The 13,666-nt window shown below is 36.7% G+C and overlaps 1 protein-coding gene across 6 annotated transcripts in view; it reads right to left on the bottom strand.

Moving 5' to 3' along the window:
- Nucleotides 1-13,666, bottom strand: part of MSH4 (mutS homolog 4) — a 29,118-nt gene that overhangs the window by 13,189 nt on the left and 2,263 nt on the right. For 3 of the 6 annotated variants that reach the window (XM_057407147.1, XM_057407146.1, XM_057407151.1), the window contains 7 exons: nt 13,423-13,584; nt 10,418-10,581; nt 7,730-7,840; nt 6,573-6,688; nt 5,817-5,990; nt 3,370-3,542; nt 2,588-2,655 (listed from right to left, as the gene is read on the bottom strand). In XM_057407147.1, coding sequence (XP_057263130.1) covers nt 2,588-2,655; nt 3,370-3,542; nt 5,817-5,990; nt 6,573-6,688; nt 7,730-7,840; nt 10,418-10,581; nt 13,423-13,435 — 819 coding nt within the window. In that variant the 5' untranslated portion in view covers nt 13,436-13,584. Of the gene's footprint in view, nt 1-2,587; nt 2,656-3,369; nt 3,543-5,816; nt 5,991-6,572; nt 6,689-7,729; nt 7,841-8,828; nt 8,853-10,417; nt 10,582-13,422; nt 13,585-13,666 lie in introns of those variants that run through there. The other 3 variants (XM_057407148.1, XM_057407149.1, XM_057407150.1) reach the window with 3 other exon arrangements.

Consider the following 13,666-nt stretch of genomic DNA (forward strand, 5'->3'; position numbering starts at 1 on the left):
TACTTCTTTTAGACTCATTAATGACTAAAATGCAAGCCTGTCCTTTATGGAGTCTTCACCAACATTTGTTTACAAACTAGTTAGGAACAGGAGCTGATCTCCAGTCTAACAAACACACTGCGGTACACTGAAGGAAGAGAAACCTTACTTTCACAGTATGCTAGAGATTGGAAGGGACCTCGAAAGATCATCTAGTCCAATCCCCCTGCCGGAGCATGAACACCTAGATAGTGTTACACAGGAATGTGTCCAGGCGGGTTTTGAATGTCTCCAGGGAAGGAGACTCCACAACCTCCCTGGGCAGCCTGTTCCAGTGTTCCGTCACCCTCACTGAGAAGAAGTTTCTTCTCAAGTTTAAGTGGAACCTCTTGTGTTCCAGTTTGTACCCATTACCACTTGTCCTATCATTGTTTGCCACTGAGTAGAGCCTGGCTCCATCCTCGTGACACTCCCCCTTTATATATTTATAGACACTTATAAGGTCACCCCTCAGTCTCCTCTTCTCCAAACTATAGAGACCCAGCTCCCTCAGTCTTTCCTCATAAGGGAGATGCTCCACTCCCCTAATCATCTTTGTTGCCCTTCGCTGGACTCTCTCCAGCAGCTCCCTGTCCTTCTTGAACTGAGGGACCCAGAACTGGACACAATATTCCAGATGGGGTCTCACCAGGGCAGAGTAGAGGGGAAGGAGGACCTCTCTCGACCTACTAACCACCCCCTTCTAATACACCCCAGGATGCCATTGGCCTTCTTAGCCACAAGGGCACAGTGTTGGCTCATGGTCATCCTGTCGTCCACTAGGACCCCCAGGTCCCTCTCCCCTACACTGCTCTCTAACAGGTCGTTTCCCAACCTATACTGGAACCTGGGGTTGTTCCTGCCCAGATGCAGGACTGTACACTTTCCCTTGTTATATTTCATCAAGTTATTCCCTGCCCAACTCTCCAGCCTGTCCAGGTCTCGCTGGATGGCAGCACAGCCTTCTGGCGTGTCAGCCACTCCTCCCAGCTTAGTGTCATCAGCAAACTTGCTGATAGTACACTCAATTCCCTCATCTAAATCGTTGATGAATATATTAAATAATACCGGTCCCAGTTACTTTAATTAATTTTGGTTAAAAATGTTACACTGTGATTTTCAAGGTGTAGAGATTAAACCTTTCTCAAGCTCCTAAAAGACTTCAAATGGGAAATTCATTATAAACACTGAGGAGGAAAGAGAGGTTCGAAGGAATCTGATCTGAAGGTATATTCAGTAATTTTCCCAAAGGTGATCTGTGATGGAAACCTTCTCTGTCAGCCAAGCTCCTGAATGCACTCTAATGGATGTCACGGGAGGTATACAACACTCATACAGACCAAACCCATGGCTGCCACTGTCATGCAGATAAGGAATAAAACACCTTCCTGCTGAAGCCTGAACACAAGCAGATAAAAGTATTGCTTGTCTTTCAACTAAGCTATGTTATTCTAAGCATTTATAGCTTTATTGTCTAGTTGCACTTTTATGAATAAATGCTTTTATCTGCATTTCATTTTTGACTTGTGAGATCACAGAATCCTAGAATAGTTAGATACATGATTTAATGTAGCCAGGTACTCTTTCAATCTGTAAAACAGGACCATGAGGAAACTTAAGAGTAATTGTTTCTTCAATACATTACTTATCTCTTGTATTCAAACGTTAACAGAGAAGCATGGGTCAAGAACATGATGCACAAATGACTTCCAAACACTATTCATAACCTAAAGATCTCTCTGTTATGTGCTTGAGACATACATCTTATCCGCTTTTGAGAACAGTCAGTGTAGGGGCAACTTCTGCCTCATTTTGTACTGCTTATGCTATGCAAGTGAGTATATTGTTTCTGTCAGCTCATTGTTGTTCAGAGGTTGTTCATTAACCCCTGCATGAAAAAGCTGCACTTGGTTCACAGAGCATCTGTGCCTTGGAAATTAACAGGTAAGTTCCATTTCTGGCTCTGTATGTTTATATGACTGACTTAGTTCATCTGTTTTGTATGCAGAGCTGAGAAAAGTCAGAATGCTTCCTAAGAATCTTTCTCAAAATATTTTTTCAGGCAATAAAGACTAATTTCTATTCACCTGTATTACATGAAAATCAAGAAATTATTTATTTTCTAGTAAGAAAGATGTTTCATTTTCTTTAGGCTATCAAAAAGTTTATCGACCTCCAAAAATAAGAGTAAATTTCTGTTATACACTTTTTACTCTTAGGCTGACGCAAAGGACATTCCTCTCTCTCATCATAGTACTGTCAAACAGCATGTATGCATATGAAGACTAAAGGTGGGGAATGATGAAAAAGTAAAGAGTATTGAAGTCAATTTGTATAAGTTTAGATAAATGTGATATTGAAGCAAACAGAAATTTTTCTAATATTCTTCTATGAGAATCCTCTACTGCTGTAAAATATGATCTACTCTCAATCTATAATAGAATTATTCCACGTGGTTTTAAGGTACAGTCTTTTTCTTATCGTATCACACATATTTACAGATATCACATTTATATATTGCACATCTTAGCCAGATAACTCGTAATCTAAAGTGTATTTCAAAACATACTGTATCCTGCTTTGGAATTTGTACCAAAACTGAAAGTAGTTGTTCTGTATCCAGGAATTTTGAGATAACTGTAAAACAAAAGTACAGAACAGAAAATGAACTATAATTATAGTAAAATCAATTTTTTACACTGATTAATTTATGTTAATTTTTTCTTTCGTTCTATTTTCATAAATTCTTTACCAAGTTAAAAATTGGGTTAAAAATAGCTGCTATCTCAATTATTTACTGTATCTAAATATTATTTACTGGAGGTCATATATCAATTCAGCAATATTCTTTTGTTAGATTGAATCATATTTCTTCTATGATTAAGATTACATGATCCAGCTTCAAGGGGACTAACTCATACTCTGGTACAGTCTTTATTTTACATTTGTCTAGGCCACTGCTTTACGGAGCAATGACAAAAGAACAATGCATACACAAGTATTACAGCAGTGATGCCTTTGGTTTTAATGTATACATTATACGTACTTGTATTCTTCCAACATAGTGTGTATGTAGCCATAGAGATGAAGAGTTAAACTTTTTGAAAAAGCTATTGGCCTGCTGACTTCTACCCACTTTAAGCAGAGAAATTAACTTTTCTTTGCAAAATACTTGAGAAAAAAACATCACTATCAAATAAAGATTACTTCAAAAATTAAGTGCCCACTATGTCACCTGACAATCATAAAACCCAACTTTTCAAACATATTGTCACCCCGCATACTTTCGTCTATCAGAAATAAATGCTTAAAAAGAAATGTAATACTATGAATTAAAAAATAAACTGCTACCTGCTTGAAGACCAAAAAAGAGCTCCTCATCCTGGAGGAATTCCTGAACACAGTCCAGTCTTGTGTTAATTGTTTCAGTGTCTGTTAGTGGCTCCAGGATATTGGATCTAAGTCTTCGACTTCCACCCGGAGTTTTGGTGTAGTTTAGTACACCGAAAAGTGTGTGACCATTCCTTTGAAAACAAAATGGATTGGAGAATACACTCACAAAGATGGTAAATGTCAAGGACATTTTCAGGTAAGAGTACCCTACAAATCTGAGACATGCTTTTGGGATATTTAACACCTCCCTGTTTGCCATGTGTATTATATGAACTACAGCAGTTTAGGCAGTCAGGCAATTTAATGCAATATTATCCCTCATTATATCATTTTCTTAAATACAGAAATTCATTTGTATTCAGTATTTTCTTCATTCTTTTGTGGTAGTATTCCATTCCTACTGCAGTGGTGCAGTTCACATTTTTCTTCTCAGTTGAGCTAATTAAAACCAAACAAACCCAACAGAAGGAGGCAAATTAAAGAGTCTGAGATCAAACACTAATCTGAACATTTCCGTTAAAATACATTTCTGAAAATTACTTCAAATCCTTACAAGTTCAAGAAAGAATTAAGCTTTGGATTTATTTTTTGAAAGAAATGACTTACAGCCATTATAGGAGACAACATGCTAATGATCTGTAAATAATATTCTCATGTTCATGGCTTTTACATGTTACACCCCAGAGCTTCACACTTAAGGGTTGATTGTATCTGTTTAAAATAAACAGCCTATAATATTTACATCTAGTACATACCAAACAGTTTTAGAAACCTGAAGCCTTCAACACTACTGGCTTGAAAGAAGACCACATAAACACTGTGATTGAAAGGAGAATTTGAATAGGAAGAAATCAGACACCAAACAACATAAAGATAGCTAGGCAGTACAGAAACTCCTGAAATATCATGATCCAAAAGAAGAAAGCAATAGTCAAGAGAATTAAAAAAACGGTAAAATTCAAAGCCAGTTTTATTAAGGACATACTTACCATGAGCTGCAATTCATAGCAACAATTAAAGGGAACTCTACATTTGGGATAGTATCCACACTGCTTACCTTTAAGCAACTGAGGGCTCATTTCCTGTACAGTAAATGAAAAGAGATAAGCCCCTTCAGATACTGCCACAAGAACCTGATTCAGGTGTTTCTGGTGTGTGCCTGTACTATTAACATTTACCTGTTAATATCTGATAAAAAGATATCAAAATAGGCTTTAGGGGTAATATTTAGGTCATGGAAACAGCACTGTCTGGTCTGATTCAGGCTTGCTACTGGGTCAGCAAAAAATTGTGCAGCTATAATACTAAAAATACTAAAAAAAAAAAAAAAAAAAAAAGCAGCAGTTTATTGCTGCTCAGGTCCTCCTCCTTCCTCTCTTAGAGCAGCTTTCAGAGAAACACTACTCTGAGGGTGCCAATCCTACAGGCTGGCTCCTGCAGTTACATATGAAGTGATGGAGCAAACAAGAAGAAACTGAGGGCAAAGCATGGCAGATGAACAGAAAGAAACCATAGTTACCACCCTCTTCTGAAAGAACAGATCTAACTTTGTTCTCTGTGATCCCCACAAGAGAAAACCAGGGAGAAAAACAGAGCAAGAGCCAAGCAAGACAAAACACAAAAGAACAGTGGTAAGGGTGGCTGATCTCGTCAAAGGTGCCCCTGCCCAGAGCAGGGAGCTTGGAACTAGAAGATCTTTAAAGGTCCCTTCATACCCAAACCATTTTATAATTCTGATATACTTCTAAGCAGAAAGCTTTTACAAGTAATACTTGGAGAGCGAGCAATCTCCAGGCTCTCCTTTTTATATCACGGTGATGAGTGGACTTAAGAGCAGAGGTGGATCTCAGAACTTGGCAGGCAGCCAGTTCTAACCAGAAGTGTAACAGTCTTGAGAAGGTAACTCTTGCAGTTCCCCTTCTGCCTAGAAAGCAAGGAACTCCTGGTGAAAGAAGTGTTCCAGGCATTGTTCTCACTGTGGAGAACAACTTGCCACTAGTCCTTAGAAGTAAAGGAAAACAAAACAATGTTTCAAGCCTGTTTATCTTGTGTAAAATGAATAAAATCCAGGCAGTTTAATCCAACATAAGCTACTTCTTATGGACGTGTTACCTCTTTCATTTCATGATCTGTGAAATTTTGCATCAATATCATTTTAAGTTTACACTGATTCAAAGATGACTACGTGTCATCTTTCTGCAATTCATTTGTGGGATTCCTATGCTAGAAATTTTGTGCTGAATTGTAATGTATTTCTCTGTCCAAGTATTTTCTGTAAGCTCTGAATGGTGTAAGATCTGTCATACAGAAATAAATATATTGGTCAGCTCTTTGACACAAACATCAAGAACACTTGGTAAAATACAACTTTAAAAAATGCAATTTGTAAACTTAAATATTCTTACCGAGAATCTCTGTTATTAATCACTAATTCCAGATTTTGTGCTGATGATGTATCTATCATGGCTGTTTTCTCACTCCCCTGGAAACGCACCTTGAGCGATTTAGGAGCATAAACCGAATTCTGAATAAACTCTACATATTTTAGCAAAGCTGCAGCAGCTGCAAGACAGTAATACCTTGGAAAGAAACAATCTTTAATGAATGTTGAACAGGGCTACTGAAATACCACAAAACCAAACTCTGCACTACAGAGATTATATTCACACTTGTGCTTGACAACTACTGGGATTGATAGCACTGAAAACACAGTATGTTTTAGGTATGCACTAACCCATGAATAGTGCACATATACGGATGTAAATAAAACATTCATGTTTGACTGTTTGTACACGTGACACCCCACACTATATACCTGGTACTTCAAACATACATATTTCAGTACATGACTTCAAGACCCAGGTCACCAAGGACCACTACTTAAAATTGCTGGTACAAGGAAAACAAAGAGAAGAAAGTGGAAAGCTATGAAAACAAAAACAAAATCAGAAAAAACAAACAAACAAACAAAAAAGAGGCTGTAACGGGCTTTCTATGCAAGTTTCTAGATGTATCAGAAACATCCGAGGGCAGAATAAAAGACCAGCTCTCTTCTGGTTCCCTAGCTTTTGCACCAACCCACAAGACTTGGGTGCTAAGTATGCAAAAAGGTGTTAAAAACTTATCTGAACACCGTGTGTTTTTTCCTTATTTCAACATACTTTGACTGAACCTCCATGAAAATGGTGCTGAATTCAGAGGCACACAATTGTTCTACGTATTCCAAACCCTTAGTTTCATTGAAATATTTTCTTTGCACAGTTGTAAAAGTCACATTCTGTGAAGATGGAGGGGAAAAGCAGATAGTTTTAAAAGTTACAAAGATTTTTATCATCAGACAGACTTCTCTATTTTTCTAGTGATATGTGTTTCCAAGAAAATCTATCGTTTAGTTTAGCAATCTGTGTAAGTATTCATTCTAGCTTATCAGCACAAGCAAGCCACGCTACTGCCACTCATCTTTCCTTCTCTTTGCTAGTAAGTACATACAAATAGGCTCATACTACTGTTTTGAGCAAATTAATATAGGCTTTTTCTTGGATATTGCTCTTGCTCTCAAGAACAAGACAAAGAACTTGGATTTGGTTAAAATTAATGACGTCATGGAAAGTTATTTTCATGGCAGCATCAATGCTGACATTGAAACTACAGTTTTCTCTTGCCAAGGTTTAAGCCCAAGGGATCATTATCAAGCTCTCAGCAGTAAAATGGCAATAAAGATACACAGGTTAATGTAATGGAATGCGTGGGATGTGCAAGCGGTATACGCAAAACAAAGAGGAGAGGTCAGGAAGCAGAAAAGGACTCGTGAAGAGGCCACCAGCAGTACAGACAAGGGAGCACTTAAAGCAGTATTCAATACAGAGTTTTTTAAAACTTCTGAGGCTTTGATACTTACAAATTACATACACTATTTATCTCATGATCTTTCACCCTGCAGTGCTCTTTCTTCTATAGCCCCATCTATTTATCAGGTTGAGAGAAAACAAAAAAGGAGCAAAGGAAACTGCTTGATTTCTTTTAACCTCTGAGTCCTTCCTAGGCTCAGTATTAAAATTATTTCAATACTATAAATTTGAAACTTGGGTCTTTAATCAAAAATATACTTATCTCTGCAATTGTCAAGATTAGATCTACTAGTGCTAGAACTGCATTTAGATTATTCTTTACCATGGTAAAATTAGGCCCAAAAATCATAAACCACACAAAATCTGATTGCATTCAGGGTTTTACAAGTTGTAGAAAGCTCTCAAATCAACAATCGTATAAAAGCGATCAATAAAGACTCTAAAATATTGAATGAAATTTAAGAGCTTACCTTGAAATGTTCTGTTATCAGACTGAACAATTTTGTTGTGTTCCCTGCATCACAAGCAGTGTTTGACATTATGATTTCTAGTGGTGTTAAAATCTTGAGCTTGGTAATGACCTGAACAAAAAAATTATAAAATCAATGAAAATCCATCTATAATCTAAAATATGAACCAGCAATGAAGAATGACAGCATCCTTGTATTTTAAAAATTACAAATATGTGTAATATTGTAAATAAAGACCAAACTTTCTGCTGCATTCTACACCAAGTAAAATTTATCCATATCTATAGATATGGGTATCTAAATATACATGAAACCACATTAACAAAAAATACAGGTATCTATTCCCTGTCCAACACCAAAACATGTTTGTTGTCAAAGCAAGAGATAAATATCCAGAACTGTATTCCATGGCTAAGATGGGAGAAGGACTTATTTTCAACAGACAGCAGCTTTCTGGGCTTGCAGCTGTAATGTTAATGGTGCTCTGGAAGATGAAGAAATGTAACATGTCTGAATATTAATAATCTTTTGATTGAGACTTGCTTTAGACTTTCTTGTAACCTCCTCTTACAACATTTCTCTCATTTTTACACACCTGCTGCAGGGATTCAAAGTACACTAAATGCTTTTCTATTTATTTACTTCATAAGAGAGAACAAACATTAGGCATTTATATAATCAACCACCTATTCTCAAGGAAGAAACATGAAAAAACTTTAAGCGCTTAGAAGTTAAGATGTGATAGAAGGGACAGGTAAAAATGGAAAGGTGAACAAGCATAAAGAAAAAACCCACAAAATATATAATATAAGGGTATTGCAGGGTGGGAGGGAAAGCTACTGCTGCCCATCGTGTCTGGTAATCATTAGAAAGTTTTTTCAGAGGTATCACAGATACAGTGAACCTTGAGGAACTTAAAGAATGCAAGAAAACTTCACTGAATTAATTTATGTAACATTCAAAAATAAAAGTGTACAAGAAAAGTAAAATACAATAACTTTGATATCAATCACTAGCAAAACATGGATAATGACACTGTAAAAAAGCAGCTGATCAGCAGGTAAGACAGTACTGTTAAACATGTTAAAGAATGAGATACAAAACTAAGCCATGTAGTGCCCTTGGGGAAAAGGTCTGAGAGTTGGCTTGTTTTGGGGTTCTTTGTTTGGGATTTTGTTTTTTTTTTGACTGGATGGTCAATACAGTATCAGGTATGCCCACAGACTGAAGAAGTCAGTAATCTAAATGAAAAAATACAAAGATATGTATACAAATAAAAATGCCATCTTTTAGAATAGTAAGGGAGAAAAATACTGAACAATCTGGTCAAGGCCTGACAAGCAGTAACAGAAGATGTAAACTTGACAAGTTACAAGCCTGAGTAACAGAGAAGAAAGTTGTGTTATCATAATTTAAAGACAAAATACGAGTCTTAAGAGAAGTATTTTATCATTAAATGCAAGACAAAAATCAAAAGTAAAGGGATAGGGAGGGAGTTTGGGCAGCTAAAATACTTGCCAGTTTGACAAAGATAAATTTCATGGGACACTAACGCAGCCCTTAACCTTGACACAGCAGAACAGGGAGACCCTAAACACAGCTACTGCTAGCTGAAAAGAAAGCCTTTTACACTTAGAAGTAACTGCAATCTTTACGAAACCATTAAACAACTTCCATAAAATTAATCCAAGATTTCCTTGCAAGATTCTAGTCTTAACATTCTTTTGCTTACACAGGACAGGGTTTTTTCTTAGGTACTAGCAGATCAAGTTTTCACTTTCACACCTTTAAGAGAATGGTTAAGTTGCCACATCATCACCCGAACCTCAACATTTTATCACGCACCCACACTTTCAAGGTGCGCATCTCATTTTGAATTTTAGTGCTGTGTATTACAGAAGTACTTCTGTAGCTGCCAGGTTTAATATGTACCCGCGTGTGTCAAGATCAGGATAAGTTTTAAAAGCACTGCTGATTAAAAACAAAAGAATTACATTAGACAGCATGTTTCAGTAAACAGATTTGATGGCTGTTTATATCCTGAGTCATAGCTACTTATTCTCATAAATTTAGGTTTTATTCCTTCAAATATTGTAAAGATCCTACAAGCCACATTATTTTCTAGCAGGCATAGCTACAACAAAACCATTAGATGTTTTACTCATGCTTGTGTTGCATAAAGCGGAGATATTACTCTCCAAATTAGGGTATTCAGTTCTGTATTCAGAACACTTGGCTGTAAATGGGGTGAATTTCAGTTCAAGCTGATGAGACAGAACATTTATGCAGTCAAAGCCAGACCTACAGTTACCCTACCCTACCATACCATTTATGCCCTTCTGCTCTCAGAGCTATTCTGCCTGATGAAAAGTATTTGCAAGTTCTACTACCATGTATTGCCCAGTGATCTTCAAAATTAGGCATCTCACTCCCTCACAATTCAGACACACTGGTTTTTGCAAAGGCTACTTTTCTTTTGCAGAACATTCTTTCCCCTTCATCTAAAACCTGAGGCACAGTAAGGAAAATAGTCCTTTCAACACTGCAAATTTTCTAGAATTTGTTGCTTTCACATTTGAGAAGTTTCTTCTACAAACTATCACATTCCCATTAGTCATAAGCTTTTTTAAGGAAGAAAGTCATAATTAGCCTGTAAGGGAAACAGCAATTAAGTATATGCAACAATACCTTGGCATAAGTTGTATTGTCTGAAAACTGTGATAATATCACCTCAGGATTTTTTAAGTCGATACTGGCCATTCCTACTTCACCTCTGGCAAGGCCTCTTCCTTCTATTACAGCTACAATAACTGATGCAGCAGTATGAGTAGAGACTGCAGACGAGGATGTAACTGTAAAACAGTTCCATATATTCAGTTACAAGCCACTACTTTATGTTCACAGAATCATTCTTTGACATCCCAAGTGAAATATGTATTTGTATTCTCATATAATGGAAATCCCATTCAATTTAACAAACTTCATTAAAAATTAAAAATCCTGGTTGTTGAACTCCTTACTTGCCACACCATACAGGCAAGGCACTTTCCAAAGCGTAACCATCACACTCCTACATTAAAAGATGGACTGAATGCATTACCTAAAGATTGTCAGAACTAATCACATCTCTGTTGCAACTGAAAACACTTTCTGAGTCACTACCTCTGTGCTAAACAAAGAACCGATGTTTATTACATGCCAAAAGACATGGCTATTATTATACACTTGCCATTTAAATTCCAATGATGCATAGCTATTACCGTTAATTAAAATCAGATGTATTAACTGCAGAGAGATACTGTAAATTAATATTCCACTAAAGGCATAGCTCTGATCGAGGTTGCTTAGATCTTAGTTAGGGAACTTAGATCAAGTTAGGGAAAACAAATGTTTTTATATACAAATATATATATTTTATCGGATTTTATGCTAAACTATTCTAATATCTATATCTATAGTATGCTTGAGTTCCAGTAATTAGATTTTTATTTTGGTGTGGAGGGGTTTTTTATCATTTTTGGTATCTGAAAATTGTTTTAGCCTGCATTTTCCCAGATATGATCACAACCTCAACAAATGTCATCTCCTCCTTCAAATACCCAGCTATCTCTCCAACACACCCCTTGCAAAGACTAAGTGTGAAAATTAAGCTCCTTAACGCCTAATGCCATCCCTCCTGAAGACACTAACCCTCATTTTCTTACTTAGTCTCTTTCTTTCCCCCCCATGCAGATAAAACCACCAACTCAACTGCTTTAACAACTTGCCCAACACAACACAGCAAATCTACTTTGGGATTGTACTACAGACCTACAATAAACCTGATGTTGATATCTAACCTGAACAGACCTGTTATTCCTCATCTCATGTCAGCCAAATAGCTGAAATTTCAAAAATGGGCCTGTTTTTCATTCAACTACGATTTAATGAAGTACAGCTGACTGGAGACAAAGGCTGACGCATTCCTTCATCTCACTCTTCCCACACCACTTCATACAGTGCTTCATACCACTTCTGCTAAGAAACAGAAGTTTAATTAGCATCAAGTTAAAACCCAACTGTCCTAGCATTACTCTTCTGGCACCTAAAAGCTAATCTGTGAGCTGGGAAGTTGGACAGTCTCTGAGATGAGGTTATCATCTGCAGTCAGAATCGGGGTGATGAGAAGCTGAATGAAATGAGCTGGCCCTCCCACTTCTCCCCAGTTTTCCTCTAGGTGCCTGCCATCACAAATCAATGCAACAACATGTCTAACCAATAATAATGAAGTCCCAACACATCCAATTATATTCCACATTTAAGAAGCAGTGCTCTTGTAATGGGTTGATGTAATTTTATTTGGTGTACTGAAATTCTCCTAGTCTATGAAAAACCAAAAACATGTATACACTGCTTCTTTTGGTATCTCATCTAATTTTTGTTTCATATTTGCAAAATGGCATTGCATTCTTCCAAATTCTACTGGAGAAGCTACTAACAATGTTTTGTTTGGAAATCTGTGACCAAACATTGTGAGACTGTGCTATTCAAACTAGCAAATGTGTAACTTGCAATACTGAAGTAACTATCAGCCTATGGAAAGCAGCTGCTACATACACTTCGCTACATATCAGAACGTGAGATTCTGGATATGCTGTAGTCATTAAAGGTCAGTGAAAGATTGATTAAGGACTGTCACACACAAAACAGAAAAAATAACTTCTTCAGGCTAAAGAACACACAGGTAAAATCAAAGGGAACAGACGAAGTGAGCTTGTTTCACTGTTAAGTTGCATAATGTCTAGAGAAATCTGCTCTGTGGGTTTCAACATCATAGTTACTCCAATTCTCCAGTTCCTGGAGTAGTCACAAAGAAAACTGCATCACAACAGCTGCAGGAAACCACACACTTCATGATACTTACATTTTGCAATATAATAATAATTCAGTGGCAAGTGGAGAGCCAGTTTATATTCTTATCAGGAATAGGTATTTTTTTCAAATAAATTTTTAAATAATTTCATTGCTTCAAAGAATTACCATTAAACAACTTTAAGAACACTAAAGACAGAACTGATTAATCAGTTAAAGAACTTTGAATCCCATCACTTCTGCACTACCAGAGCACACAGACAGACATAACCTGGCACAAGGCATCATTAACCTGTAGCACAACTTTTGCATAAATAGCTCATACCCAATGGATAAGCATTCCTCTGAAGATCTAGTGTTCTACATCTTTGAAGAGACCAATGTAAACCATGTAAAACTTGCATCAAGAGACCTGAGAATGACAACATGATATACAATGTACAAGCATTTACAAGCCTAAGAAGAAACCTTGATCAGCAATGTGCATGAATTTGGGATCTTCAGTTCAGTCACCACACAAACCAACATGGCCACAAAAATAAATCCATTTTGGACAATTTGAAAAAAGCCTGAATTATAACTACAGTGATAATTTATACATGAATGGAGAATGGCAAGAGGTTGCAATACCAAAACATCTACTCAAGTATTTAATGTAGCATTTTCCCCTATGGGTGCATGTTGCATTGGCAGGCACCCTCTGTAGTACAAAACACACTATGTTCTGAGTTTTGAATATACTTCAGTATCTTACTGGATCACATTAAAAAATAAAATGTGCTTTATAAAATAATGTAAAAAATGTAAGTAGGACTATTTCCTTTAGTAGCTGTTAATCTTACCTGAATATCCCATAAGAGGCGTATGGCTTCTGCAAACAGATCTACTAGAAGAGAGGGGTGTTTTTGCTACGCATGTGCTATGCAGGCCTCGCACAGAAGAACTCGTGAGATTCAGTGTGCTAGTGTTTTCTACACAAGAACTTTTGTCCCCAAAATATGATTCTGAAAGGGGAAGGAAAAAAATATTTTTTTTAATTCAGAAAGCAATACATAAATATACCACTTTGAAAACTTTATTTTTCTT

Source organism: Pezoporus wallicus, unplaced genomic scaffold (genome assembly GCF_028554395.1).
Source record: "Pezoporus wallicus isolate ANWC-B61680 ecotype Strahan unplaced genomic scaffold, APGP_CSIRO_Pwel_v1 contig_8805, whole genome shotgun sequence".
In the NCBI taxonomy this organism is placed as follows: domain Eukaryota; kingdom Metazoa; phylum Chordata; class Aves; order Psittaciformes; family Psittacidae; genus Pezoporus; species Pezoporus wallicus.